The 27,417-nt window shown below is 38.9% G+C and overlaps 3 protein-coding genes and 1 long non-coding RNA gene across 8 annotated transcripts; 3 read left to right on the top strand and 1 right to left on the bottom strand.

The window, feature by feature from the left end:
* Nucleotides 1-330: 330 nt before the first annotated feature.
* LOC133741234 (uncharacterized) lies at nt 331-9,974 on the top strand. The gene is made up of 5 exons (XR_009861735.1): nt 331-675; nt 2,099-2,298; nt 2,376-2,489; nt 2,624-2,693; nt 9,916-9,974. It is a non-coding gene; the product is annotated as an uncharacterized LOC133741234 (long non-coding RNA).
* Nucleotides 9,975-12,519: 2,545 nt separating this feature from the next.
* On the top strand, nt 12,520-18,268 carry LOC133741227 (uncharacterized). Of its 2 annotated transcripts, none has more exons than XM_062169161.1 (14): nt 12,520-12,794; nt 12,888-12,969; nt 13,119-13,410; nt 13,702-13,804; nt 13,893-14,029; nt 14,270-14,428; nt 15,108-15,307; nt 15,425-15,568; nt 15,659-15,747; nt 16,029-16,176; nt 16,536-16,567; nt 17,061-17,116; nt 17,213-17,376; nt 17,844-18,268. In XM_062169161.1, the coding sequence occupies exons 1-14, from the start codon at nt 12,623-12,625 to the stop codon at nt 18,091-18,093; spliced, it is 2,028 nt and encodes a 675-aa protein (XP_062025145.1). In that variant the 5' UTR covers nt 12,520-12,622; the 3' UTR covers nt 18,094-18,268. The 2 variants fall into 2 exon arrangements, with proteins under 2 accessions (XP_062025145.1, XP_062025146.1); XM_062169162.1 differs by having other exon boundaries at nt 17,853-18,267.
* An 803-nt stretch (nt 18,269-19,071) lies between these two features.
* LOC133725469 (adenylosuccinate synthetase 2, chloroplastic-like) lies at nt 19,072-23,878 on the bottom strand. 2 transcript variants are annotated; one of them, XM_062152748.1, is made up of 5 exons: nt 23,735-23,878; nt 20,915-21,229; nt 20,149-20,841; nt 19,626-19,937; nt 19,072-19,451 (listed from the first exon to the last, which is right to left on the bottom strand). In XM_062152748.1, exons 2-5 carry the CDS (start codon nt 21,218-21,220, stop codon nt 19,281-19,283), a joined length of 1,482 nt encoding a protein of 493 aa, XP_062008732.1. In that variant the 5' UTR covers nt 21,221-21,229; nt 23,735-23,878; the 3' UTR covers nt 19,072-19,280. The 2 variants fall into 2 exon arrangements, with proteins under 2 accessions (XP_062008732.1, XP_062008731.1); XM_062152747.1 differs by lacking the exon at nt 23,735-23,878 and adding an exon at nt 21,972-22,130.
* A 122-nt stretch (nt 23,879-24,000) lies between these two features.
* On the top strand, nt 24,001-26,982 carry LOC133725470 (uncharacterized). 3 transcript variants are annotated; one of them, XR_009854470.1, is made up of 3 exons: nt 24,001-24,139; nt 24,452-26,353; nt 26,614-26,982. XR_009854470.1 is itself a non-coding variant. In XM_062152749.1 (2 exons), exon 2 carries the CDS (start codon nt 25,289-25,291, stop codon nt 26,294-26,296), a length of 1,008 nt encoding a protein of 335 aa, XP_062008733.1. In that variant the 5' UTR covers nt 24,001-24,139; nt 24,452-25,288; the 3' UTR covers nt 26,297-26,574. The 3 variants fall into 3 exon arrangements, 2 of the variants coding, with proteins under 2 accessions (XP_062008733.1, XP_062008734.1); XM_062152749.1 differs by lacking the exon at nt 26,614-26,982 and having other exon boundaries at nt 24,452-26,574; XM_062152750.1 differs by lacking the exon at nt 26,614-26,982 and having other exon boundaries at nt 24,006-24,139; nt 24,442-26,574.
* Nucleotides 26,983-27,417: the final 435 nt, after the last annotated feature.

The raw sequence follows: 27,417 nt of genomic DNA, 5'->3' as shown, positions 1-27,417 counted from the left end.
GTGACAATAGAATCCAAGTTCAAATCTTTCCTAACTAAAAACTTTATAATGATGGTTTTGTGTTCTAAAAAGGATTGGGTTTCTATTGGAATTGACACCTTTAAATCGTCCACAAGTGACTTAGTGACCTCATTTTCGTACTGTAGCTCATCCCACATAATCCAACGGTCCAACCCCTGTTTTAAAGAAAATTGGTTAAATAAACAAAGGGTAGGCGCGGTCATATTTTAATCCCGACGACAAGAAGAAACCCCACACGGTCACACACTCACACCTCCCATAGTCCCATATATATATAATTCAAGCTCCATAGCTTGCTTACCATAACTACAAGTCCTTTACATCTTCCAACTGAAAACTGAAATCACAAACAACAGCAGACCCAGAAAACTACATTCTCATTGTTCAGTCTTCATCAACTTTGTTTAAGATGGTTTCTTACGAGTATGTTCTTGGTGGGTTGTTCGCTTCATTGCTGGGCTCTGTTTTCTTCATGATCATATCAGTACCACACTCGGTGGAAACAAAAAGGTCAAGGCTTTAAGTGGGGGAGTCAAGAGTAATGCGTTTGGAGACGGTGCGTTTCTGCCGGAAATGGAGGAGGAGAAAAGTACCGACGTCGTTATTGTCGGTGCCGGAGTTGCTGGTGCAGCTCTTGCTTACACTCTTGCCAAGGTCAGATTCTTTTCATCTCTTTTAGAATTTGATTGGAAATCTGTTTACTGAGCAAGTAAAATATATGATTTCATTGTTTGATCATTGGAGGAATATAGTCAGTGTTGTTGTGTTTACTTTATCAACCCCGAACTCAAGCCGGCTTATTCCGACTCTTATTGTCTTTTGATTTTTTATTATTAACTTGGATCAACATTTTTTTGGGTACAAATGAGTCTTGTTTCGATGATCGATTGGATGAAAGTTACATTCTTTTTTCTCTTTTGATTTGTATCTGTTGGGTAATAATATGAGTAATGTAGTTCAAAATGTACTTGAAGTTTAATACTTTACAATCAGTAAGAAAAGAACCAGAGTAGTTTAGCTTTTGCTAAGATTGGTACCTGATTATATGTTGGTACAAGTTTTTTTGTCATATTGGCATTCCCATACAAAATGATATGTTGTTTTACAAATGTTGTTGAGGGAAAATATCTTGGTTCAATGCTTATTTATTTAGAAAAGATATTCCCTTGGTTGTTAACGTGGTGTATTGTAATCGTAATTAAGTCTTCTAGGATTTGATATTTTATTTGGTCAATGTTTAATCACCAAGATACTTTCCTAATAGAAGTCTATTAGAGTTGGCGTTGCTTCTTCACATATATATAGGATGCAAACTACACACGCAGCCAAGGAAGTGACGCAAGGATAATTGAGAGTCTTGCTTGAGATAGTGTAGGCCTAAACACTTGTTCCTTGTTTAAGTGTGATAGGTCAGTTGTTCATGTGCATGGAGCCGCTTGTGATCTGAAGAGTTGCTGTGTAGCAAGAAAAGGAAAAATCGAAGAACAATCAAGTGAAGAAGGAGTTCGAGATTGAAGACAAACTGCATTAGTTTTGTCTATTCATTGTAGCCGCGCTAGTGCTATTTGAAGTTGTAAAGAACATATCCTTCATCATAATTCAATTGTTCTTATTTTGGGTTCTCAAGAGTAAGAGCCCCGCAGTGTTTTTAATCTCATATTTGAGATTTTCACTGCGTAACCAAAATCCGGTGTTTTGTTTATTATTTTTGGTTTCTGCTGCACAGTAAGGATTGATCAGTGCACTGCAATCCCCATTTTCCAGAAAATCATATTCTGTCCTTGTATTTTCATTATAAGTGATATTTGAGAAGGCTTACGGAGAACAGTACATAGGCATGGCCTAAAGTTAGGGGTGGGCTCGCGAAACCGAAAACCGAAAAAAAACCGAGCCGAAAAGGGCCGAACCGAAAGAAAACCGAACCGGTTCCGGTTCGGTTTTCGGGTGTCAAAAAACCGAACCGAATTTCCTTAAACGACGTCGTTTTGGGTGTTTTAAGTCAGAAACCCTAGCGTTGCGATATAAATAGTCTCACTTCTGCGCCTCACGACATTTCATTTCGACCCTTTGCTTTCAGCGCCTCTCTTAGCCTCTTCTCCACCGCTCCGGTCATCAAGGCTCTGAAGAAGCCGGATCGCGACTGCAAGAAGGTTAAGAACATGAAGACCAGATCGATGGCCAAGAACTGAGCGGGATCGTGAAGCTGTGAAAGAGAATCTGTCGATTGGGTGCACGAGATTACCGATAGCGATGTTGAGGTGCTGGTATGAACCCAAGGTATTTCAGTTTCAATTATCTCTGCTTTTGATGATTTGGGTTCAATATTGTTCTGAGTTTGTCTTGATTTTGTGCAGGTATGAATTTAATGGCAGAGAATGGATGAGCTTGTTCCTGATCTGGTAGAGAAGGCTTAACATAGGAAGGATCAGATGATCATGATGTTTCCCGACACCAGCACCCTCGCCTTGGTAAATTTTATTTCTAGATCCACCTACTTTTTAGTTCAAATCTGGTTAAATGAAGAAGCTAGAGGAAGTATGTGTGAATTTCGAACCGATTTCTGAATTTTCAATGTAATTGTAATATTGGGTTCTGGAAATAGGCAGGTGGCTCGTGCTTCTGCATTCTCTCTTGGGCTCGTTTATGGAAGCATTAAGCTCAGGGTCCTCAAGGTACCCACTTTTGCCTTCTTGTATTTTGGGGTTTTTTTTAACTTCATTGATAGACATTGGTGTTGCTTTAAGATGTATTAAGGACACAGATTTCATATGAAAGTGAACTGAAAATCCCTAGTAAAAAGGTCTAAACTACTTCATGTTATTGACTGTTCTGTTGTGGTTAATGGGGTCAAAGGTCACATGAGTTTATGAAGAATTTAGTAGTACCAGACTATAACATAATAGAAATCTAACTTCAGAGTAACAATAATCAATAAATAGTTTTCTGTTAGATCAGCAAAGCTTTGTTATCTCTTGTCAATCAATATTTTTTCTTTATCACTCTACTGGTGTTACATGATGGTGTACCTATTTTGCCTTGTGCTATTTTAGTTATGGTTCATTTCCTTGTGTTATCATCTGACTTGGATACACATTTACGCAAGCGTACGTATCATTGTCAAGATAGGGAAATATTATGCCCAATGTTTATCGTACCACGGGGATTAGTGGCTAACCCACAATCCTTGCGTAATCGGAAATAAAGACACTTAGCAAACAAAGAAAAGAAAAAGAAAAGAAATAAAAATGTTAATCTAAGGCACCAAGCCCTAGCAATGCTCGGCTTTGGTTCTCACCAAAGCCTAATCAAAACTAAGAGCCTAGTGGTGGATATTTACAAATGAGTGGAAGAGTTCAATATTTTGAGAGAGGATTTTAGATTAACAAAATGTAATGAAATGTAAAGAAATAAAAATAAAAATGAAATGTAAACAATGGAAATGAGAATGTCGGGTGCTAGGGAAGTTCCTTCACCCAAATTCTATGTGTCGGAAGCTAATCTAATGTAGATGCAAATTCCTACTTTGGCGGTAGTCGTATCCAAGGCGGTTCAAGGCTCAAGGACCGAAATTCCCTTTCATGGTATTCCTACTCCGGTTCAAGGGCCGTAGGAACTCACTTGGCATGAATTAGAGCCGGTTCAAGGGTCACTAATTCACATCAAGAGGCGTAGAGATCGAGGAATTAGACTACTAAGCGACCCGCCCGCGCAATCACGCAACGGGTGTAAATCACCATGCTTATAACCCCTTGAATACGAAATTGAAGGTTTCTAGCTTAGGAATTAGAGGGGGTCAAGCCTCTAACTCCGTCCTAGACATCCTCAAAATACACACCCTAGAGTTAACTAGGCTCCTAGACATGCATTTTAACCCAACAAAAATAGATATAAGCATCCATCATATGAAAATTGCATCATTACATTAAATTAAACATCTTTTACACAAAATTTGGGTTAGGGATCTAACCCTAACCCCCAACAAGGGAATTACTCACAACTCATAATTATAGACATCAAGATTACAAAATTCAAAGAGTGAAGAGTATAGAAGTGTGGGAGAAAACATGGGTAGCCACAATTAGTTAGAAAGCTAGCATGACTTCCCTTGAATTACAACTCCCACAAATACCTAAAGCTTGAATCTTGTAGCTTTTGATGAATCCTTGAAGCTTGTGTGAGAAATTCTATGAATACCCAAAAGAAAACTAAAATTACTATGAAAAATGGAGGAGAAGAGGATGGGAGAAGAGAATGAGAGCAGCCCAAAGGGCTGCCCTGTTTTTGGGTGCGGCGCTGCTGTAGGTTATTCTTCTCCGTAGGGATATATTCATATGCTGTGCAGCTACTCAAAGAGAGGCTCATAATTAGTGGTGGCTTCCGTTTTGAAGAGAGAGGAGATTGAGAGGATAACGTCACGTGGGATGAGAAAGGGCAAGTAGGTTGTTGCCACGTGCTGGCATATAAGTGGTTGAAGTTAATTATACAAAGCTTTGATTAATGTTGCACGTGAATATGACCATGGCTGAACATGATTAATTAATCATGGTTTGATTAATTAATCAAACTCTCTCACTTCATTTTTTCTTCTTTTCCTTCCTTTTCTCTTCTCCATATTGTTTGGACTCAAAATGAGCATTTTGGCCTGACAAGGCACGTCTTGGAGAAATTGAGCCAATGTCAGTGGCTCAAGCTATATATTGTCGACAAGTTCGAAATATATATATATTTAGAGGCTAAATAAAGCCTACTATGGAAGCATGAAAAGTCAACTATAGCACATTTTCCTACTTCGGCTAGGAGAAACCGAGCTAAACAGAAGGAGCAGCCGCCTGACCAAACGAAATTCAAATGAGCTGAAACCTTCCAGATTAAATCTAGAAAGCCCAAGGATCATTTCTTATGAAGAGTGCCAGAGCTACAAGTGAGTGGAAAGCCTTCAAACAATCAGTCCAATTTCCTTGTCTAGAAAGGCTTGGAAACTGGACCTGTAAGAGGTCCAGCAGTGTTTTCGGCCCAACCACTATATGAAAAGCTCTGAAAATTGATCAGGGTGATCGATCTACACACATAGTGTAACATTTCTTATGAAGACGTCATGGTCAAAAACGGAGTGCTTGATGGAGATAAAATTGAAGGAATTTCCTTGTCTAGAAAGGCTTGGAAACTGGACCTGTAAGAGGTCCAGCAGCGTTTTCGGCCCAACCACTGTATGAAAAGCTCTGAATATTTATCAGGGTGATCTACACTCATAGTGGAACATTTCTTATGAAGAAGTCATGGTCAAAAACTGAGTGCTTGATGGAGATAAAAAGTGAAGGATAAGGGAGCAGAAAATGACTTAAACCTAACAAATTCCATTAAGTGTTTAAGTATTCAAACCTAACATTCCATTAAGTGTTTAAGTGCTCAAACCTAACCCATTATGATTTGTTTTTAAGGCCAAATAGTGTTGCTTGGTAGCCTATAAATAGAGGCTACAACATAGAACAATACACCAATTCATTCAACAAACATCTCTAAGATGATCTAAGTTCTCTCTAGAGCAACCTCTCTAAGAGCAACTCCTCTCCTTCTCTTTCTCTTACCGGTGATCACACTCCTAGTCCTAGTCTTCTCGGAAGCCGACTTTCAGTGCCACCAAACCCTCTGTCAAAGTGCTTCGGTCCTAGTCTCCTCAGGAGCCGACTGTAGTACCGCGACCACAACGGTTACGGAACCAGCCAAGCAAGGGTAACGCCCTCGCAAACCAGCTAAGCTAAAGTCACGCTTTAGCAAGATCTCAATGCTTCCCGGTGATTTTGCTCTGCTCAATCTGCAATATTGAGTATCGACTTGTGAACAAGAAGAAACTTCAGCAAAGTCCTCACCACGAGGCACAAAGAATCCCACGACGAGGTTGGTGCTCTCCTCGTCTACAATCGCTTGATAGAAGTCAGGTCAAGGGACACCCCCGACGACCGCACCCGAACGGTGCTGGCACGCCCGCGCAGAAAAGAGACTGTTGACCAGCTGCAGCAAAATTGGAGCCAAACATTTTGGCACGCCCAGTGGGACAACATCAGAAGAGTCTTTTCTCTTGAAGCACATTCAACCACCGGGCTTCAAAACAAACATTTTGGCACGCCCAGTGGGACAACACTAGAGTCTTTTTGTGTTCGCCATCATTGGGATGCCAGAGGAAAATCTTTACCAAAAGAAATTCCTAAAGTGACAAGATGGCCAATGTTGCCACCATTGGCAATATTGACATTGATGACGAGTTCGAACCACTCATCATTCCACCAGATGCTAGCCTGGATGAGAGGCTTCGCATCCTTACAGTGCATAGTGAAAATTATGGGAAGAATCTGGCAGCTTCGATCGCGAAAAGGGAACAACGAATTCGCGAGTTGGAGCAGCGAATGAATCAGAATGCTCAGAAAGCTAAAGAGCAGTCACAAAAGCTTTTCTCGAGCAGAGACAAACAGACTGCCCAACCTGCCGCGAACATCACATCTGAGTTCACGACCTTACGCGATGAAGGTTCTACCTTGGCTAATTCGCATCAAGGCGAATTCGAACGTCAAAAAACTGCACGCGAAGAGGTTGTTTCTGAGACTAACTTGCCTATAGGTGGCAATCAACCTAAGGGTCTCACTGGTGAGTCACAGCCTTACACAGAGGCTGTGCATGGAAAAGGTCATCAACAAGGTTGTTCTTCTGACAATACAATTGTCTTTGAACAAATATCTAATTTCTCCACTGATCAAGCCAAATACGTGGCTACTGATCAGATGCATGGGGGGCAAGATATGACCCATGATCATCCCTTTGATCAAGAGAAGATGGCGACAGTTGGCGACAAAGCCGATCTTGGGACACCGTCATCTCCCGAATTGCAAATGAAGATCATGCTTCGTCAACCAACAAAGATACTTGGGGGGCAAGATTACTCCTCCTACGAGCCAAATTGCTTCCAATTCTTCGACGCGAAGTATCTTTGTTCTTTTCCTACAAGCTCTCACAGGAGGGATTTTTACCCTACAAATTTTGATACATCGGAGCTTGGAGTGAAGCATAGATGGCCTCCCCCGTGGTCTTCTAGAAGTTAGCCAAACAAGGTGCTGCTAGCTCCTTTCTTTGTTTTTTAATTTCTTGTCAATTTTCAGTTTTTTACTTTTATTTTCGTCATTTATCAAAAAAAAAACAAAACAAAACAAAAAAAAAATAGAAAAAGAAAAATACAAAAAGAGTTTCAAATTTATGTGTCGCGGAGGATGCAAAAGTTGTGTTCTTGCCTAAACAGTGGCTTGAACTTTCTGATATACTTAGAGGGCATTGGTTTTGGCCTGGGCACATATACAAGAGGCATTTAATATGCCTAATATGGAATCAGTCAAGTAATTTCAGTCAAGCCAATAAAAGTGGCTTTTGGAGCAACAACATTATAAGAGCAGTGCTGATTCAAGACCTCTTCAGTCAAGACAGAGACCTTTGACTTCGAGGTCTGGGGGGTAATGTTTGGACCCAAAATGAGCATTTTGGCCTGACAAGGCACGTCTTGGAGAAATTGAGCCAATGTCAGTGGCTCAAGCTATATATTGTCGACAAGTTCGAAATATATATATATTTAGAGGCTAAATAAAGCCTACTATGGAAGCATGAAAAGTCAACTATAGCACATTTTCCTACTTCGGCTAGGAGAAACCGAGCTAAACAGAAGGAGCAGCCGCCTGACCAAACGAAATTCAAATGAGCTGAAACCTTCCAGATTAAATCTAGAAAGCCCAAGGATCATTTCTTATGAAGAGTGCCAGAGCTACAAGTAAGTGGAAGGCCTTCAAACAATCAGTCCAATTTCCTTGTCTAGAAAGGCTTGGAAACTGGACCTGTAAGAGGTCCAGCAGTGTTTTCGGCCCAACCACTATATGAAAAGCTCTGAAAATTGATCAGGGTGATCGATCTACACTCATAGTGGAACATTTCTTATGAAGACGTCATGGTCAAAAACGGAGTGCTTGATGGAGATAAAATTGAAGGAATTTCCTTGTCTAGAAAGGCTTGGAAACTGGACCTGTAAGAGGTCCAGCAGCGTTTTCGGCCCAACCACTATATGAAAAGATCTGAAAATTTATCAGGGTGATCTACACTCATAGTGGAACATTTCTTATGAAGAAGTTATGGTCAAAAACTGAGTGCTTGATGGAGATAAAAATTGAAGGATAAGGGAGCAGAAAATGACTTAAACCTAACAAATTCCATTAAGTGTTTAAGTATTCAAACCTAACATTCCATTAAGTGTTTAAGTGCTCAAACCTAACCCATTATGATTTGTTTTTAAGGCCAAATAGTGTTGCTTGGTAGCCTATAAATAGAGGCTACAACATAGAACAATTCACCAATTCATACATCAAAACATCTCTAAGATGATCTAAGTTCTCTCTAGAGCAAACCTCTCTAAGAGCAACTCCTCTCCTTCTCTTACTCTTATCGGTGATCACACTCCTAGTCCTAGTGTTGTAACATTTTAATATTTTATTTATTATTGAAATTAAATTTGGGTGAATTTATTTTGTGTTTAAATTCTGAATTTATTTGTGTGTTTAAATTCTGAATTTATTTTGAATTTTATTTTGTAACTCATGGTGTTTTATTTTGATTTATTTTGGGTTTTAATTTTTGTAACCTATGGCATTTGGTTACTACCCTATTAATTGTAGTAATTGTAGGGAGTGTCCTAAGAGCCTATAAATAACACCATTTGTTGCATGCTAAAAAAATCAAACTTTTACTCAACTATTCACCCATCAACTTTCTTTCCAAAATCCCCCAAAGAATCTTATGTATTTTTTTGGCCAGAGAAAGGTGTTCTTTTGGTGGAGCTTTGGGTTCCTCCAATTTGTGCAGATTGGTGTGAGCCATACAACTTGTTGTTGGGCTGTTGTATCCTGGAGGGGACATGTCAAGAGATTTCTGGTGCACCGGCATTGTTCCGCAGAGGGCTTGAATCGCCTTTTGTCAACGAGTTTCTCAAGAGAAATTATAATTTTTATTGTAATTTCACCAACACCTAGTCTTCTCAGAAGCCGACTTTCAGTGCCACCAAACCCTCTGTCAAAGTGCTTCGGTCCTAGTCTCCTCAGGAGCCGACTGTAGTACCGCGACCACAACGGTTACGGAACCAGCCAAGCAAGGGTAACGCCCTAGCAACCCAGCCAAGCTAAAGTCACGCTTTAGCAAGTTCTCTCTACTTCCCAGTGGTTCTCGCTCTGCTCGATCTACAACATCGAGTATCGATTGTGATTTTCAAGAAGCTCAGCAAAAGTCCTCGCCACGAGGCATAAAGAATCCCACGACGAGGTTGGTGCTCTCCTCGTCTACAATCGCTTGATAGAAGTCAGGTCAAGGGACACCCCCGACGACCGCACTCGAACGGTGCTGGCACGCCCGCGCATAAAAGAGACTGTTGACCAGCTGCAACAAAAACTGGAGCCAAACACATATACTTCCACTCATACTTTAAGGCACTTGGATTCCGCTTCCTTAATCGGCATTGATTACGGTTGACCCGCATTGATTATTTCGTCCTTTTGTTGAAAACTCCAATTAGCTCCAATTTCGCCTCATTTTCTCACGATTTCCGTAACTCCGCTTATTTTCTACAAAATAAATGAAAGTGGATTAATTACATAATAATTGACATGAGGATTAGCTTAATTCTAGTGTTTCAGATATAATTACATGCATAAAAATGCGTATAATCATCATCCCAGGCCCTCGAATTTGATAATATCAGCTTTCTAACATTAGTAATTGTATTTATGATTGCTATCATTTAGTGAGTATTCCTAGTTCCAGTACTTTTTCTTTTCTTAAACTCAGGCCATTTAGTATGTGTTTTTCGATCATGCACAGAAAAACTATTCGAGGAGCAGAACTGCAGAGAAGTTTTGATGCTGTGTTTGCTTTAGAGGTATGTTCTTGCATGTTCACACAATTAATAAAAAAATAAAACTGACCGTATGTTCTTGCTTTAGAAATTGAATGTAGGGCTAAATACTGGTTACTACCCTGTGGTTTGAGTTCAAAATCAATTCAGTCCTTGGACTTCCAATTTCATCAAAAACACCCTTGCACTATCATTTCTCGTCCAATAGGTCCTGCAATCCATCTTCCGTCAAATGGAACCGTTAAATTACTGACGTGACAAGCCAACTCAGCTCTGGTAGGCCCCACATGGAAAGTAAAATTACACAACTGTCCTTTCCTCTCTTCTAACCCAGATTTCAATATGATTCTCGATTATAAGACATTTCTCTCTAAACACATTGGTATTGTTAGTTTTCGGTTTAATCGAGTTTTGACCAAATTGGTGTTTTGGGTGAAGTCGGGCTTCGTCAGAGTTCATTGTTCTCGGCGACTTTTTTGCATCCTCCGACAATTCCGGTCATCGTTTGTGGTAAACAAGCTAAGCATCTTCGTCTGCTCAATAAGTCCTCTACGTTTCTGTGCTTAAACACGAATTTTAGTTGAGGATTAAAGATTTGAAATTCTGGGCAAATCCTGATTGCCACTGTTCATTTTTCTCAGTGACCATTTTTGGGATTTGGTTGGTCCTTGCTAACCTTGTTCATAGTCTATGAATGTAAACTGATGGCTGGTTTTGGTCAATAACAGAGGATTGCAGAATTGGAGAAATTCAAGGTTTGGTGACTGTGCTTAGGGAAAGAACTTCACCTCGTCTTCGTGTCAAAGTTGTCTGTTGTTAGAATGGTAACAGATTAGAAGCTTGTGAAGCTTGGGTCATAGAAGAGCTTTTTTGCAATTATTGTTCGTCTGATATGCCGGTTGCTCTAAGATGAGATTGTGGAGACTTGAATGAAGACAAGTTTTGACAAAGGCATAATTCTGAACCTTCGTTCTATAGTCCCCAATGCAAATCCTAACCCCAACAAACACTCATAATCAGATTAATCCAGAAACCATGATACAAAGAGTTTAATGAAGAGATATGGTGAAGTTTAGATACCATGTAGAAGACGACTTAGACTTGTTATATGGAGCAGAATCGGGTTGGGTCGAGGCCCAGACATCCTTCAATCACCTACCTTCTCTCTCCTCCGATCTCGTTCACATTCCCACCCCAGATACTCACTACAATAGTTCACTTTCTTCGCAAAATTGTATCAGCCTCTGTTTGGTAATCGTTGTTTGTAATTTGTTATATCCCAGTTTTACCCAATTCTGAAATTTTGAGGTTAGAGAGGGTTTGAGGAGAATCTTTAATCAGATTGAAATCTGTTGTGAGGAGTTGCAGAGTTGCCATCTTCCTTTGACTCTCTCTGTTCTCCATTTTCTCCAAAAATAAATCTGGGCCTGATAAGATTGGGCAATTGGAGGATAAGAGCTTTGGGGTGTCGGTGAATAGCTTCTATGAGTTAGAGTCAGGTTACGCTAATTATTTCAAGAACGAATTAGGGAAAAAGGCGTGAGGGATGGGCCAAGTTTTTCTATGCAACTGTGTTTATGGAGAAATGTGTTGTAATCGAGAATTAGATTGAAATCTGGGTTAGAAGAGAGGAAAGGACAATTGTGTAATTTTACTTTCCATGTGGGGCCTACAAGAGCTGAGTTGGCATGCCACGTCAGCAATTTAACGGTTCAATTTGACGGAAGATGGACGGAAGGACCTATTGGACGAGAAATGATAGTGCAGAGGTGTTTTTGATGAAATTGGAAGTTCAGGGACTGAATTGATTTTGAACCCAAACCACATGGTAGTAACCAGTATTTAGCCCTTGAATGTATTACTCACATTGTGACATTAAAGGGCTTGCACAATTGTTATACCTTCATTTGCAACGATTGGAGCCTTAAGGCACAACGTTTTTCCATCCAAAACTGTTGGATGCCTCTAACAAAAGGGCAATCATTCCATTCCACAAGCTGTTAATTAGGTAGTGAAATGAGAGAGTTCACCCCTCGTATCATATGGCTCAGAAGTAGATCTGCAGCATGTATCTACTACACACTTGTTGTGGTTAGATTTAACTGTCATTTTTTTTAGTAGAGGAGAAACAATAGCATTGTTTATTTTTTTATTTTTATTTTTTTGAGAGAAATGAATGAAGTTCATAGCCACTTAACCATCAATACAATCAAATTGAATAGCGTCTACCACACATGGAGGAGCTTCTGCTAAAAATAAAGACTGACTATCTATATTTCTAGCTAAATGTGCAAGTAGATGAGCCACCTGATTGACAGATCGTCTAACATGAACTAGAGAATTGATAATGTGGCAACCTCACAAAAGAACCTCTTATGTATCGACTCATCAAAATAAGTTTTCTACATATAACACTACACTTACACACAAGTCTAGCCGCTCATAAGAAAAATTAACAGAGCACATAAGCAAATTAAAATAAATCAATCCTAAAACTCGCTCAAACTTACCTGTATAGTTACTACAGTAAAACCTTTGAATCAACTTCCTCATCTGGTCTATCAAGTAGAATCTTCTTCAGGGTAGCACTCACAAGCAGAGCAACTATCACATTTGTAGCTGCCAATGGAGGAGATCCCCGAAAACTAAAGTAGAACCCACACACACTCAACTATGGTGGTTTTGAACTGGCTATTTCAGGACGGTTTTGTTTTCGAAGCTATTACCATGGCTCTGGTAAGAGTGATTTCGACGAAGGATGATCGGTTTGTTGTGCTTGGCTGGTGTACTTTTGTACGTGCTGTATTGGAGTATGAGAGCTCTATTACTCAATTTCCGATGAATGGTAACGAAACTTTTAAGTTTTTGAAGCAAAAAGAAGTTGATATTAGTGTGTTTTTAGTGATGGACTTTGATTTTTAGCTGCTTGAAATGACAGGGATAAAGGAGAGGTATCCTGATTTGTTGAAGATACTCGCTTCGTGCATTCCGCATCTCTCTGTTGTTCTGCACAAAGGAAGGTAATTGATCTCACTCGTTGCAATATTTGACTGTCCTGCAAACAAAATGAGGCACACAAGTGTTTTTTTTTTTTTTGCTATACTTGATGCATTGAGTGCTTATGTGTTGGTTTTAGTTGGTCTTATATTCGGCCCTTTCGTTTTGGTAGCACTTTGCAGGATGGATATGAACTGCCCTCTCGCCTTGCTGTGTGTGCTGCTGATTGTTTTCTGGCTCTCTCGGAAGCGTTGATCAGAAAAGCTAAAGTTCGAAGTAACAAGGCAAAGTTATCAGATTCAAAGGCACAAAAGCGGCTGGTTACTTTGGTGGCCCTTGATGATGGTGATAAAAAAGCAAAACCAGCTCCTGAATCTTTAGACGTTTCAAACATGGAATTGGACTATATACTTATTTGGGATCATTTAGAGGAAGTTCTTGGTCTAGTACAGAAACTCCTTGCTGTAAGTTTTATACTTTTACATTTTTTTTTTCACCTATCTTCTGCATTTTGAGTTTAGTAGCCGTTTTGGTTTAGTTACATTCATATATCTCAGCTCTCAAATTTTCGATTTGATGATGATGCTATTATGTTTAACTATATAATTTTAAATTTTGGAAAGAATACTTCCATAGTAACGGTTCATCTCGTTTTCACTAATTCTTTGGTGCAAGATCTTCAAACCAGAAACTTAGTACTTCTTGTGTGACCTACTTGAAATTTATAGCATGTTAATGTTTCTAAATCACTGCAGTGGAGCAGAAAAGGCCGACCCTTACATGCCAAAGGATTGGAGCAAGTGCTTAAGTGGTTGCACGAGATTAAAGGACATTATCGTAACGTGAAAGCTGAGGCAGGTCCTTTACCCATCTTTATATATATTACATATCTTATGGTGTCTAATTTGTGTGGGTTATGATGACTTGTTTGTAACATGAAAGACAGGCTCGAAGGTTATCAAAACTGGAATATTGCTACTGTCTTCTTGTTGGAAGCATTATGGCATGCTAATGCATTTGGAAGATCAGAAATTTTCCCAGCATTACAAAGAATTGTTGGATCAATACTTAGCAGGCATACAGGTTAGATATACTATATACTATAAGTTTTATTATGTTATGTAATCTAGGATTTTATGATTGTATTTTGGTTAGTTAAGATTGCAAGGTCTTTAGAATTCCCTGTTCTTAAGTTATATCTCTAAGTTTCTCATCTGGTCTTGATTTCTTCCACTTTCTGGGTGTATCAACAGTTTATTTGCATGACTTCGATTTAGTTTCACTTGATGGAATCACCAGCTTTCTGATTATATATATATGCAGTTTTATGCAGGTCACACTGAGAATAAGGATGGGAGTTCTGAGACCATAAAGGTTTTCCTGAATTGTTTATGCCTTCTACTGGGGCGATTTGATAGCAAGAAATTTGAGAGCGTAGTCTCAGAATACGGGATGAGGATATCTCAGGTTCTTGTACCACAGGTAATATTTGAGGTTTTGAAGAAAATTTCTATGGTTTATAGTCTAATTGGTTTGCATGTTCTTTTGCCTTGCTGCATTCTGCTAGGTGGTTTGCATGTTGTTATATACGCTCCCTTGATATGCTTTTAGACGTGAATTCCCAGAGTCTTAGCAAATTTTTGTGATTGGGAGCAACTTACCTGGAACTTTGATTGCATGTGAGCTTGTTAGTATGCTTGTCAACTATAGATCACTCGGTGCACATCAAATTTCAAAAGTTATTGGATTGTGGACAGTAATTTGAGCTCTGTTTCCCATGACTGATGTATTAGGGCAAGGAAATATATGAAGCTAGTATTTCCAAGTTTGATCATGATTCTACTTTCTTACTAACAACGTCTGCCTTATAATTGAGATCTAGGTTATGTAATTGGTCCTGGGAGGTTGCCTTGGTCTAGTTGGGACCTTTAATTACATTGGGTTGGTCATCTGTTGTGATAAAATAGTGTACCGTAATAGTTTAATGGATAGTTGACATAGATTCTATGAATGAATCCAATCTTTGCATCCTTTACCATTACGTGATCAGTTATCTTTTCATACTGTTCAAATTAACTATTTCTAGCACTTAGTATTAGAGTTACCTCTTAAAGGCTATTGTTTTCTGGTCTTCCTGCTGACATTTAATTTCATCTTGAAGCTTCATTCTGCTGCTGATGATGTTATAGACGGGGTTGTGTGCATATTCAAAGCATTAATATTTAAGCAAAAATCACCTGGAAGCAGTCTCACCGACACCGGAGAGGTGGATGCTGTGCTTCCATTGCTGATTCACCTTCTAGATGAACGGGATGGCACAGCTAGAGCTGTGGTTCTGCTTATAGCAGAATACTGCTTGATGTAGTTTTCTTTTTCTATTCTTTCTATACTTGTTGTACTTGGAATTATAAATCAAGTTGTGATCTCTCCTTCATTTCCTTGTAATTGATTGGCAATTTGGCATAAATGGTCCACCAGGAGCAGAGACAGTCAGTGCCTTAAAGAAGTTATTGAGCGCCTTGCTTCTGAAAATGTCCAACAGAGGAGGAATGCAGTTGATGTTATATCAGAAGTCATACATATGTCGTCAGATTCAAAATACGTACATACCCAGCTATCATGGTACAAAGAATGTTCTGTTATTGTTTTGTAATAGCATGATGCTTTTCATCATTCTGTCTTTCTTTACTTTTTTCTCTCTGATAATTGCAGGCACGATATAGCAAAGAACTTGATTGTGCTACTTGAAGATGAAGAAACTGCAATTCGGGAACAAGCATCCAGTTTGCTTCCATTAATTGGTTAGTTTAATATTTAAACTATGATTCATACCAAGTGTTATTTTACATTTTAAATGTACTTGCTTTCTGTGTATAGTTTGGTTTGTTTCACAATAAAATATAAAATTAAAAATTCTTAGGACCAGAATAGTATAAATATCTTTTATACTTGAACCATGTTCTATTTTGGGGGTAAAAGTGATGTTGTTTGAAACTTCTTTTAGCAGTACCATTATCAGTAAAGATACACATTTAGTTTCAGAACTTGTAGTGGATAATTAATCATACCTCTTTTCTTGCAGACCCTTCATTAGTTTTACCTGCTTTAGTTAATCTGATTTACTCCGGGGATGAAAGATTGCAATCAACTGCCAGTGATGCCTGTGTTGTGGTGCTCAAATATCATAGCGAGAATGCTGAAGTTATATGTATGCTGCTTGACTGTCTTGGGTATTTTGCCATTTCATTTCATAGTTGTTTTCTGCATTTCTCAAAGCTTAATATCTCCGTCTTGTTTATGAAATTTTTTTGAGACTATATATATTGGGTTTATGTTAAAAAATGTCTGTAGAGTCATAGCTGCTAAAGTTAATATTAGAGAATCTTGGTTTGCCCCGCTATGGTCTCAGGTTTGGGGTCAAACCCCCTTATGAGTTTCCTGCCTTCTAAAGATTGTAGGGTTCAGGGGGAGGCCATAGTTTCAAGATTGAGTTTGCAAAATGGGCTTGGGGGATTTCTGGATATAAAAATAAAAAAGGATGTATCTGACAGTGATCAACTTACCCATTTTTATTTGTTCTTCCTTGCAGCAACCTCAGCCAAAATGTAAATCAAGACACAGGTATGTAACTGTTTTAATTTAATGTTACCACATGCCATTGTGTTTTAAAGGGAGAAATATGTAAACTTGTTTTTAATATTCTTATCCATTTCTTTGGAGAACAACCAAACTGAACATTTAAGTACTGAAATTTGTATGTAACTTGAGGTGTCTAAATTCTGCAGCTTTAGAATATGCTATGTTTCTAGTTTCTACATCAAGCACTGTCCGTGTGTGTTTTTTTTTTTATATATTTTATATGGAAAGTCTTTTGTCTGTTTCTAGTGTTGTATATTCTTCCGTCAACAGATTACCTTTTTTCTTTTTTATATTATTTTGTCTTTAAATGGATCGGAAGTTTGGGAGAATATAATAGTAGGTATCAGTCTACAGGCAAATGTTAGTCCCCTTTTTTTTTTTTTTTACTTTTTTTTTTTTCGCTTCCAATACTCTGATTATTGCTTCTATAGTGTTAAGTACTATTCCGATATGGGCTCCTGTTTGAAACTTGCAGGATCAAAATTGGAGAGCGATCGAGTGCTTAGGCTAATCCCAGAGTGGTCTAAAAGTGTAAGATGATGGAAACTCAAATTTTGCGCAATTCCTTTTTACTTTTAAGAACATGTTACAGCTTGATGATCTTTGTTTCCTAATGATTTATCACAGGTCCAAAGCTGGAACTTCTTGATTGAACCGTTGATTGACAAGATGTTTGCAGAGCCATCCAACGCAAACATTGTGAGGTTTTTGAGTCATATAAGTGAGCACTTGGCAGAAGCTGCTGATGTGGTGCTCTCTTGTGTTCTAATGCATGCTAAACGATGTAAAGTGTAAGTACATAATGCTACATAACGTGCTAGTTTCTGAAATTGAATGTGTCAATAGAGGTCTAGAAGTTGGCACATCCTATGCCTGTGTGGCCATTTTGGGTCCATGTACTTGCTGTGCTGATGTTCTGCAAAGATGGGAAAATAAAAAAATTCAAAATGAAAAACTTGAGCTTGTGAAAACTACGTGCCTTATGTGGTGTTCTCTAAATATGAAAATTGCTACGATTCCTATAAAATTACTATAGTCTTGCTTCCCAATACAATTCTTATCCACATAAAATTACTCTTGGTGTTCAGTGTTTTCTGTTTAGCTTTTGCACATGGAGGAGCTTTCACCCTAAAGTAATGTGGTTGACAGAGTATAGAATAATCTGCTTGTGTACCTTCTTTTTGTTTTGCAGCTTTTCTAAGAATTCTGATCTTCTTTCTACTCTTATGTTTTTCTTGTTTAATGTATTTTTTCCTAGTCCTTGCAGGATGGATGACAGCAGCTTCTCTAGATTGGAGTGTCAGACTGATAAAAGTGAGGACTCCGAGAAAATGCAACAGACCCTTTTTGAACACCTTTGCCCATTGCTTGTAATTAAGATGCTTCCGCTGAGAGTATTTAATAATCTGGATTCAACTATCATGTATGGTCAACTTTCCAATCAAGGCATTGTTCATGGTATACACTCCTCTCTCCTCTTCTTCTGCCCGATGATATTAAAGCACTGATGGAGTTGTTATAATTCCTAATGTTTCTATTAGCTTCTTTTGTGAAGTTTTAACCTTGTATCTGCCTGCATAGATGTTCTGAGAGTGTTTCTCTTGTAACGCATGTTAGGACTTGCATGATCTGAAATGAGGAAATTTTTTTAAATATCAATTTCATACGTTTTTGTGTGGCTTTCAGTAGATTCAGCTAAAAGTAGTTTTGCTCCCACTCTTCACTTCTGTGTATTTAGTTGGGTTGCTTTTGTACATTACTGAACAATACTCTATTTGAATTCATGAACAATACTCTATTTAGTTTAGCTCGCTTAAAGCCCAACCACAAGAGACCGACTCAAAACCCTGACAACGAGCAAACATCAACGCCATTGCCGCACCACTGAAAGCCATAGAAGTCGCCGCTGGAATAGAAACCTGGTGACCACTTCACCAACAGACCACTGCCACCATCTCAGCCGTAACAGACTATGAGAACCTCGACCAGCTGCCATATCCAGTTCTCGCAGCCACTCTACCTGCATTAAGCCACATCATCATCTAGACCTAAACGTCACGATGGATTAGATAACTTTGCAATTTGTCCACAGTTCAGCCTTCTACGTAAAATACAAGGTTAACACCAACATGAGCTGCTCGCCTAGGCGATAATTTTTCAGGGACAAAATCAAGATTAAGGGTAGAGAAAGCCATTCACAAAGATTTTCAAGCCTTTTCCACTTATCCTCAAAATCATCGCATTCAGCAAATTAGTTAGAATCCAGCCATTGAATGGGCTTTTCAAGCAGATCTACAACTTTCTTCCCATCCGCTCTAATGACCTTGGAGAGACTAGAAACTGTATTCCTCATGTTGTTTGCCTTTGATCTGACAATGTTACATAATATAGCACTATGAGATGTAATTGTAATTCATGGGGTTTCTGCTAAATTTAATTTGTTGTCTGCTTTAGCACCCACTAATTTTGTTTAGCTGATAATATCATTCAAAGCAATCAGAAGTTTTTCAAAATAGAGAAATTCCCTCAAGCTCCAATTGTTGCAGATATTCCTACCTAGCAATTCATGCATTACAACAAGCAATGGTACTGAAACAAAATTTACCCAAGACCTAAAAAGAACAGAGTCAATGCTTGGGTGTGGTACATCAAAGTCATAGCCATGCGAAACATCTCCCAACATTTAATGTGATGACTATTTGTAAATGAGGGCATCACGTCCAGGCCCGACACCAATGTAATGGATAGGTACACCAACAAGTTCTTCTATTCTTTCCACGTACTGACGTGCAGCCTTTGGAAGTTCAGAGTAGCTTCTTACATTAGAGATGTCAGTATTCCATCCGGGCAATACTTCATATTCCACCTAAGCACAGAAAAACAACATCACTAATAGCTAACAATAAAATTTCATTGTTTAACATATAAAACCAGTGACCATATTGCTCAAGAGAAAAACTAGTACTAGTAATTATCTAACTGAAATTGAGTAACAAGAGAAACAATAAATCCCAAAAATAAGGGAGAGAAGAAAACTTGCCTTCACTTGCTCAAGAAGGCGAAGATCTCCAGGGAATGATTTGATTGGTGTGCCGTCACTAGTTTTGTAGGCAACACCCAACTGAATTGCGGGAAAATCAGACAAAACATCTAGTTTGGTGAGATTGACAGAAGAAAAGCCATTAATCTGGCAGCAGTATTTCAGTGCTACTATATCAAGCCAACCACAGCGACGAGGGCGACCAGTAGTTGTGCCAAACTCCTGACCTTGCAACCTAAGAAGGTCACCCTCTTTACCTAAGTTTTCTGTGGGGAAAGGACCAGAACCAACTCTTGTAGTGTATGCTTTCACCTGCAAAGACAAAGATCAAGTTAGCAACAGGACCTCTATACCAACACCTAAAAACAAAATTATAGAAGATGCAAATTTCTTAAGTTGTTGCTCGTATAAGTCTAAAACTGTAACAACAATGAAGAATTGGAGCAAGGATGCAATGATGATATCAAACAATTGAAAAACCAAATCCAAAATAAAAAAAAATAAAAAAAAACCACCTACTTACCACTCCAACGAGATCACCTAAAACTCTGGGAGCAATGCCAAGACCGGTACAAATCCCACCAGCTGAAGGACTTGAGGAAGTGACAAAGGGGTACGTTCCAAAGTCAATATCCAACATTGTTGCCTGACCCCCTTCAACTAAAATCTTTTTCTTCTCAGAGATGGCTTCATTCACAACAAGTACAGTATCAGCAATGAAGGGTTCCAATCTCTCAGCAAATCTCTTGTACTTTTCTACTTCTTCTCTAAGCATCTGGGGGCCATACTCAAAACCTTTGAATCTTGATGCAGCATCTGACAACAGAAGATCTAGCTTCTGAGGTAAAGTATCCATGTGCCTCAAGTCACCAACTCGAATGCCATTCCGGATAACCTTGCTAGAGTAACAAGGTCCAATGCCTCTCTTGGTAGTACCAATGAAAGATTTAGCAAGCTCGGATTCTCGAAGCCCATCCACTGCTTGGTGGAAATCAAATAAGAGGTGAGCACGATCAGAGACCAATATCCTTCCCTTGCAAGACACTCCATTAGATTCGAGGCCATCAATCTCTTTAAAGAGGCCCGGAAGATGCACCACAACACCATTCCCTATAACACAGAGAGTATCCTCATTGAGAATACCTGAGGGAACAAGGTGAAGTGCAAACTTCTTTCCTTCTGCATTGTAAATGGTGTGTCCAGCATTAGCTCCTCCCTGAAAGGAAACAAAAGAAAATCAAGAAACCAAAATAATCTGGCAATGCTATTAGAGTGTTTCTTTGTCTTACCTGACAACGAGCAACAATGTCAAAGTGCTCGGCCAAGATGTCAACGAGTTTGCCTTTACCTTCATCACCCCACTGGCACCCCAAAACTCCTGAGACCTGGGTTAGAGACTCAATTCGATTAGGCCCACTGTTGGGGGACCCAGCCACACTTAGCAATGAGGGGGAGGCAACTGAGGGCTTCACTGAGCATACAACAACATTTCTGGGGCGCTGGAGGAGATTAAACCTGTTGTGGTGGGTGCCCAAATAGCATGTTTTGGAGAGTGGGTTGGCATCAAGGGCTGCAAAGGCTGAGAGGTTGTTCATGGTGAAGCACTGAGTGAGAAAAACAGTGTCAAGTCAAAATTTTACGACCCAAAAAGACGGGGTTTCTGAGAAATTGAGCATAACCACAATTTTTCATGAAGACTACATCAAAAGTTTCTATTATCACTGATATTTCAATTACAATCGAGTTTAGAAAAGTAATGCACGACTGTAGTTCGAGTACACCCTAAAATAATACGCCTACATATAGAAGCACTACTTTATTAAAGATTTAAACCAAGACATTCTCTTCAGGCATCTACTGATATCCATAGAATTTCCCCATCTTCAAGCCCTATTACATTCCCCACACTACAATAAACTAATGGTTCACAAAACCAGACCCAAAACAGGACCAACAACAACACAAAAACTACGAACACTAACAAACTAGCAAAACTCAAATCAAAATATTCCTCCTTTTCGGGAGGTTACGAAGCACAAGAAGTTTGATAATCTACAAAACCATCTACACATAAAAAACAGGGTAAACGAAACAAGAAATCTGATCAGCCATAGCAGCCAGACTGCTCAATACTAACATTAATCAAAAACCCAAAAAAGCAGAAGCAAAAACTCATGCCAAAGATTACAAAAACTACACAAACAATAAGCAACCAATAATCAATAACCAAATTTATATTCAAAAATAAATAAATAAAATAAAAAACCATTATCAATTCACAACAAAACAGAGATGAAACCCTAAACATGCAAAGCGATTAAAACCCTAAAAGAGTAAAGACAGTACCTTTTGGGCAGCAATGACAAAACCCAGAACCAAAGAGAGGAGGAGAAGAAGAAGCAAAGAAGAAAAAGGAGGCGGAAGGCTGCTGAGACGACTGTGACAGAGCCACTCACTCTTGTCTTCCCCAAAACGCCCTTATATATTTTAATTCACAAAATCTGGTTTTCCTTTTAAAGACGATTTACTTTTAGAAAATACATAATCATCATTCCTTAAAGGCTTAAAATATTGTCCCTTGGGAAATTTGTCTTCAGTGAGGAAAAGGAATGTTTTACAAACCAAACATAGTTTCTAAAATTCAGAAAATAATATTTTAATTAGAGAACAAGCCAGTTTCTAACTTTTAGTAAGACTCATAATACAATTCAACATATAAAACGAATTCAATTCCAAAACACACAAATATCAAAAGAACTAAATATGACTATCTTCCTCAATGTCGAGTTGTCGACTATATAAAACATCTACCACTTTATTTTTTGAATTGAAAATGTCAGTCATGTATCGAAATTTAAGTAAGTAATACAAAATCAACACACCTTTAGAGGCGGTTAGAAATAGCTGATTTACAGAGTACAACCAAAAAGCTTATTCTAAAAAAAAATAAACACCCAACATACTCCCATTTTATTATAAGCACACCATATAATAGTCAAAAATTTTGATAGTAACACAAAAAAAAAAACCAATTCGGTGCAAGCCAAATGTGTTGCTACTCTCATAAACTAATGCAAATTTGGTAGAATTTCTTCTTTCGATTTTACAAGTCAAAAACTAAACAACTCATGAAATATTACTTTTTTTATTAAAATTTTAACCGTTTAATCCGAAATATGTAAGGGCAAAATAGGGAAGTTAGAAATTCCTATAAAATTCGTAGTCATCATCCATCAGTACTTTTCAAAGTTGTGGTTTTCTGATTTCCCATTTGTCATCAAAAGCTTTTTTTTTTTTTTTTTGTTATTAGAGCAGGAAAAAATTCCTAATGACGAAAATGCCCTCCTCAGGTGACTGACAATCCCAGACTGGCAACGTGCGGGTATAGTGCTGGTACGGTGCAGGTTCTTAACGGGCCGGGTTTTTAACGGACCGACTCGGTAAAAACCCGTTAACAAATTTTTTTTTTATATGCAGATACATCCTCCAACTATTAATTACAAGGATATTCATAAACATCAAAAGGCTTCCTTTGACTCTAGCAGAAAGAACGTAAATTATCAAAAAAGTAAAAATAAAAATACTTTTTTATCGAATAAAAGCTATATGCCCAGTAAAAGATATGACTGATTGAGCGAACATGTTTTTGTTAAATTTTTCCAAGTTCATGAGGATCAAAGCAATGGACTAAAAGAAAGTTGCAGACTTTGATGTACTCTGTTACCCTCAATCATTGAATTGGATTGTCCAGTACCCTTCCATAACACCATGTCTTTCTCGTCAATTTCCACACAAATCAGCCCATTGCAAGAACCCACAAAAACAACCATATAAACTTCATGCTACAACCATATTCAAATTCCATCTCTTTGTCAACTGGCATGGGTGTTCAATTAACTAAACCCAGAACACACTCAGATTTCAGAACAAAAACCCAGAAATCTATGACGTTAAACCCAGAACAAAAACCCAGAAATCTATCACAACAAAAACTCCATCATTCAAACCCAGAACACACTCAGATTTCAGATTATAAAATGCAATACCCAGATACAAAAACTGCAAGGAATCGAAGAAAACCCAAAGCAAAAGACAGATCCATGCAATACCTTGAGAAATTGGGCGCGCAGAGAGAGATGAGAGATATAGAGAGAGAGAGAGAGAGAGAGAGAGTTGGGAGGTTGCTGTGCTCAGATTGGGTTGCGTTCCAGGTTCCAGAGAGAGAGAGTAGCGTTTTTTGTGGTTGCTGAACGACGGAAACTCGGAAAGGGTCGAAGTGGGTTTGTTTGGAAGTAAACGGGTTCCGGTGGGTTTAGCACGCAAGGCCCGTTAATTTGCGTGCGGGCTTTTACCGTGCGGGTTTGCGGGTCACGGGCTCAAATGCCAGGTTCCCAGTGACCCAATCAACCCTAATCTTTTGTCAGAATACCCAAACTGTTCTCTCTCACTGCCTCGATTTCTCTCTCTCAGGCTCTGATCGCCATCATCGCCTGCTTCTTCTTCTTCTTCTACAGGTCAGTTATACCTACTTCTCAAGATTTATATAAGACCTTACTGTGTATTGCTCTCTTCTTGATTCAAATCTCAAGCTGTAGATCCTTAGATTCACACCCAAAGTTTGCTTCTTTATGTATAAATTGTTGTTATTATCTCAGTTTTAGGTTAATTACCAGCTCTAAATGCTTCAAATTTTCACTTATTTATCACACAGTGGTAAAAGCTGTCAGCTTTAAATTGTGTTAGAGTGCAATATGAAGATTGAATCATATCAGGTCACATTTGTATGAGCTTTAAATGGCATTACTTTGATTTTTAGTTTTTTACAGACTTTGTCATGAGAATGTTGATCATTACTTTCGAGATTGAACACGAAGAAGAAGAAGGGTGGTTGTGATTGTTTTGGTTTGGTTTGGTTTTTTCGGGTTTGTCACATGGAGGAGGAGACATTTTTTGTTGGTCAAGAGTTCCCTGATGTAAAAGCGTTTAGGAATGCGATTAAAGAAGCTGCAATTGCCCAACACTTTGAGCTTCGTATAATAAAAGGTGACCTTATCCGGTACTTTGCAAAGTGTGCAGCGGAGGCTTGTCCTTGACGTATTCGTGCTGTTAAGCTTCCTAATGCGCCGACATTTGCGATAAGAAGCCTTGAAGGGAAGCACACTTGCGGTAGAAATGCGCACAACGGGCACGATCAGGCGTCTATTGATTGGATTGTTAGTTTTATAGAACAACGCCTGCGGGATAACATTAATTACAAGCCGAAGGATATATTGCATGATATCCATCAGCAGTACGGGATTACCGTACCTTATAAGCAGGCTTGGCGTGCAAAGGAACGGGGACTTGCTGCGATATATGGATCTTCCGAGGAAGGGTATTGCCTTCTTCCTTCATACTGTGAAGAAATAAAGAAGACCAACCCTGGAAGCATTGCTGAGGTGTTTACTACTGGTCCAGATCACCGGTTCCAGCGGTTATTTGTTTCCTTTTATTCATCCATTTATGGTTTTCTAAATGGTTGCTTGCCTGTTATTGGGCTTGGTGGAATCCATCTTAAGAGCAAATATCTCGGCACCTTACTCTCTGCAACTTCTTTTGATGCTGAAGGGGGTTTATTTCCACTTGCATTTGGTGTTGTTGATGAAGAAAATGATGAGAGCTGGATGTGGTTCTTGTCAGAGTTGCACAAGGCACTAGAGATGAACACCCAAAATATGCCACAGCTCACATTTATATCTGATACACAGAAGGACATTGCAGACGCTGTGAGAAGGAAATTCCCAAATTCTGTACATGATATTTGCATTCGCCACTTGAGTGAAAGCATTGGAAAAGAATTCAAGAACCCAAGGCTTGTTCATCTGTTATGGAAAGCTGCACAAGCCACTACTACGAGTGGTTTCAAAGAAAAAATGGCTGAAATAGAGGAGGTTTCTTTAGATGCTGCAAAATGGCTGCAACAATTTCATCCTTCCCGCTGGGCATTTGTGTATTTTGAAGGAACACATTATGGTCATTTCTCATCAAATATTGAGGAGTTCAATAAATGGATTCTGGAAGCTCGTGAATTGCCCATAATCCAGGTGATTGAAAGGATTCATGGTAAATTGATGACGGAGTTTGAAGAACGGCGTAAGCAAAGTAATTCTTGGTTTTCCTTACTTGCTCCATCTGCTGAGAACTATATTTTAGAAGCCATCAGCCGTGCATCCACATATCAGGTCCTTAGATCTGATCAAGTTGAATTTGAGGTCCTCTCAGCTGATCGATCAGACATAGTGAATATTGGAACCCATTGTTGTTCCTGCCGCGAATGGCAGCTATATGGTTTACCATGTTCCCATGCTGTTGCTGCCCTCATCTCATGTCAGAAAGATGTATATGCCTTTACAGAGAAATGTTTTACTGCAGCAAGTTACCGTGAGACGTATGCTGGAGAGATATATCCCATTGAAGCAAAACCCCGATGGGTTAAGACAGAAGAGGCTGCAATGACTGATGATGATGATAATCGAGTTTTTGTGCGACCTCCTAAGATTCGTAGGCTGCCAGGGCGCCCCGAAAAGAAACGGGTTTGTGTAGAAGGCATTAATCCTGGCAAACATACTGTATGTTGCAGTCTCTGTAATCAGACCGGACATTATAAGACAACCTGCAAAGAGAGATTCTGAAGAGAATCAAACATTTCTAGGTGTCTTAACTTTAAATTCTAGAGATCATCTCAGCAGGTACTGTTACTTTAGTGTAGATATTGTTCCTGTGATTATGCCAAAACTAGTTATTCAGGTCATGTAAAATAGGAATTGCACCATTAGGTACTTTGTTGATTGCTAAACAGTAAGCTGTTTAGAAGCATCATATTCTCATTTGATTACTGTGATTCTGAAACTTCTCTTTTGTATTTATCGAGAGGCATTAGAAGCTACTCTCCTGATAGTATCTTCTCTCATGGAACTGAATGGGTTCACTACTTGATCACTTGATCCAGGGGTGTGCGATTCACGTCTGCAACATTTCCATTAGCAATCTTACAAAGTTCATTCTTTGTGCTGAGGAGAAATTCAAATGAAACTAGTGAAGTGAAACTGATGGAACAAGCTTTTGCCTTTCTGGTTGCCAAATTAACTGAAGACGGCACAATTGCTTTGTCAAACTTTTAAACCCACCATTTCGCAGCAAGAAAGATTTCACGGATAGCAGTGGCATATTGACCTATTTTTAACCTTTAGATTGGTCTATGCGCCCTGACGGCCCTGTGGAGTGTGCTTTACAATGATAGATGGGTCTGCAATATGTGTAAAACTGATGGAAATTCTGATATAGCATTGGCCTCGATGGGAAATAGCACAATATTTTGTGAAAAGACCAGCATTATTGAACAGGAATCAAATTCACAAGTCACAAGTCACAACTGATGTGCAGGCCAACCAAGATCAACCACTTTATTTAGGTGAATTCTACTATTCTAGCCAACAAAATCAAGCTTCTGGTCCTTGCAAACGTTACAGCAATAAAGCGTAACATCATAAAACAAGGCTGATCAAATCAATTTTACACTAGCTAAAATCTCTACAATTCAAAAACTGAAGTTGACAAACTAATTACGAAATTGGAACTTGCTCAAGTTTACAAACTAATTACGAAATTGGATCTTGCTCAAGTTTTTAGCATAGAACACAAATGGAGGCAAATGTTAACACCGTTGGTTCAACTAGTAGGCAGCAGATACCGGTCTGCAAAGTCAGATCCGCTGTCCTCACTTGTATAATTGCTTGAATCTCTTGCATGCTTC

Source organism: Rosa rugosa, chromosome 1, assembly GCF_958449725.1.
Source record: "Rosa rugosa chromosome 1, drRosRugo1.1, whole genome shotgun sequence".
NCBI classification, from domain to species: Eukaryota; Viridiplantae; Streptophyta; class Magnoliopsida; order Rosales; family Rosaceae; genus Rosa; species Rosa rugosa.
This window is presented reverse-complemented; position numbering and strand designations above follow the sequence as displayed.

What these genes read in the sequence shown, in the direction of transcription:
- LOC133741227 (XM_062169161.1), top strand. Translation starts at nt 12,623, where the DNA reads ATGGTGGTTTTGAACTGGCTATTTCAGGACGGTTTTGTTTTCGAAGCT. An exon ending in TACTCAATTTCCGATGAATG is followed by an intron (nt 12,795 to 12,887) that starts GTAACGAAACTT and finishes TTGAAATGACAG; the next exon opens with GGATAAAGGAGAGGTATCCT. An exon ending in AATACTTAGCAGGCATACAG is followed by an intron (nt 14,030 to 14,269) that starts GTTAGATATACT and finishes ATATATATGCAG; the next exon opens with TTTTATGCAGGTCACACTGA.
- LOC133725469 (XM_062152748.1), bottom strand. Translation starts at nt 21,220, where the DNA reads ATGAACAACCTCTCAGCCTTTGCAGCCCTTGATGCCAACCCACTCTCC. An exon ending in ACATTGTTGCTCGTTGTCAG is followed by an intron (nt 20,842 to 20,914) that starts GTAAGACAAAGA and finishes GTTTCCTTTCAG; the next exon opens with GGAGGAGCTAATGCTGGACA. An exon ending in TAGGTGATCTCGTTGGAGTG is followed by an intron (nt 19,938 to 20,148) that starts GTAAGTAGGTGG and finishes TTGTCTTTGCAG; the next exon opens with GTGAAAGCATACACTACAAG.
- LOC133725470 (XM_062152749.1), top strand. Translation starts at nt 25,289, where the DNA reads ATGTGGTTCTTGTCAGAGTTGCACAAGGCACTAGAGATGAACACCCAA.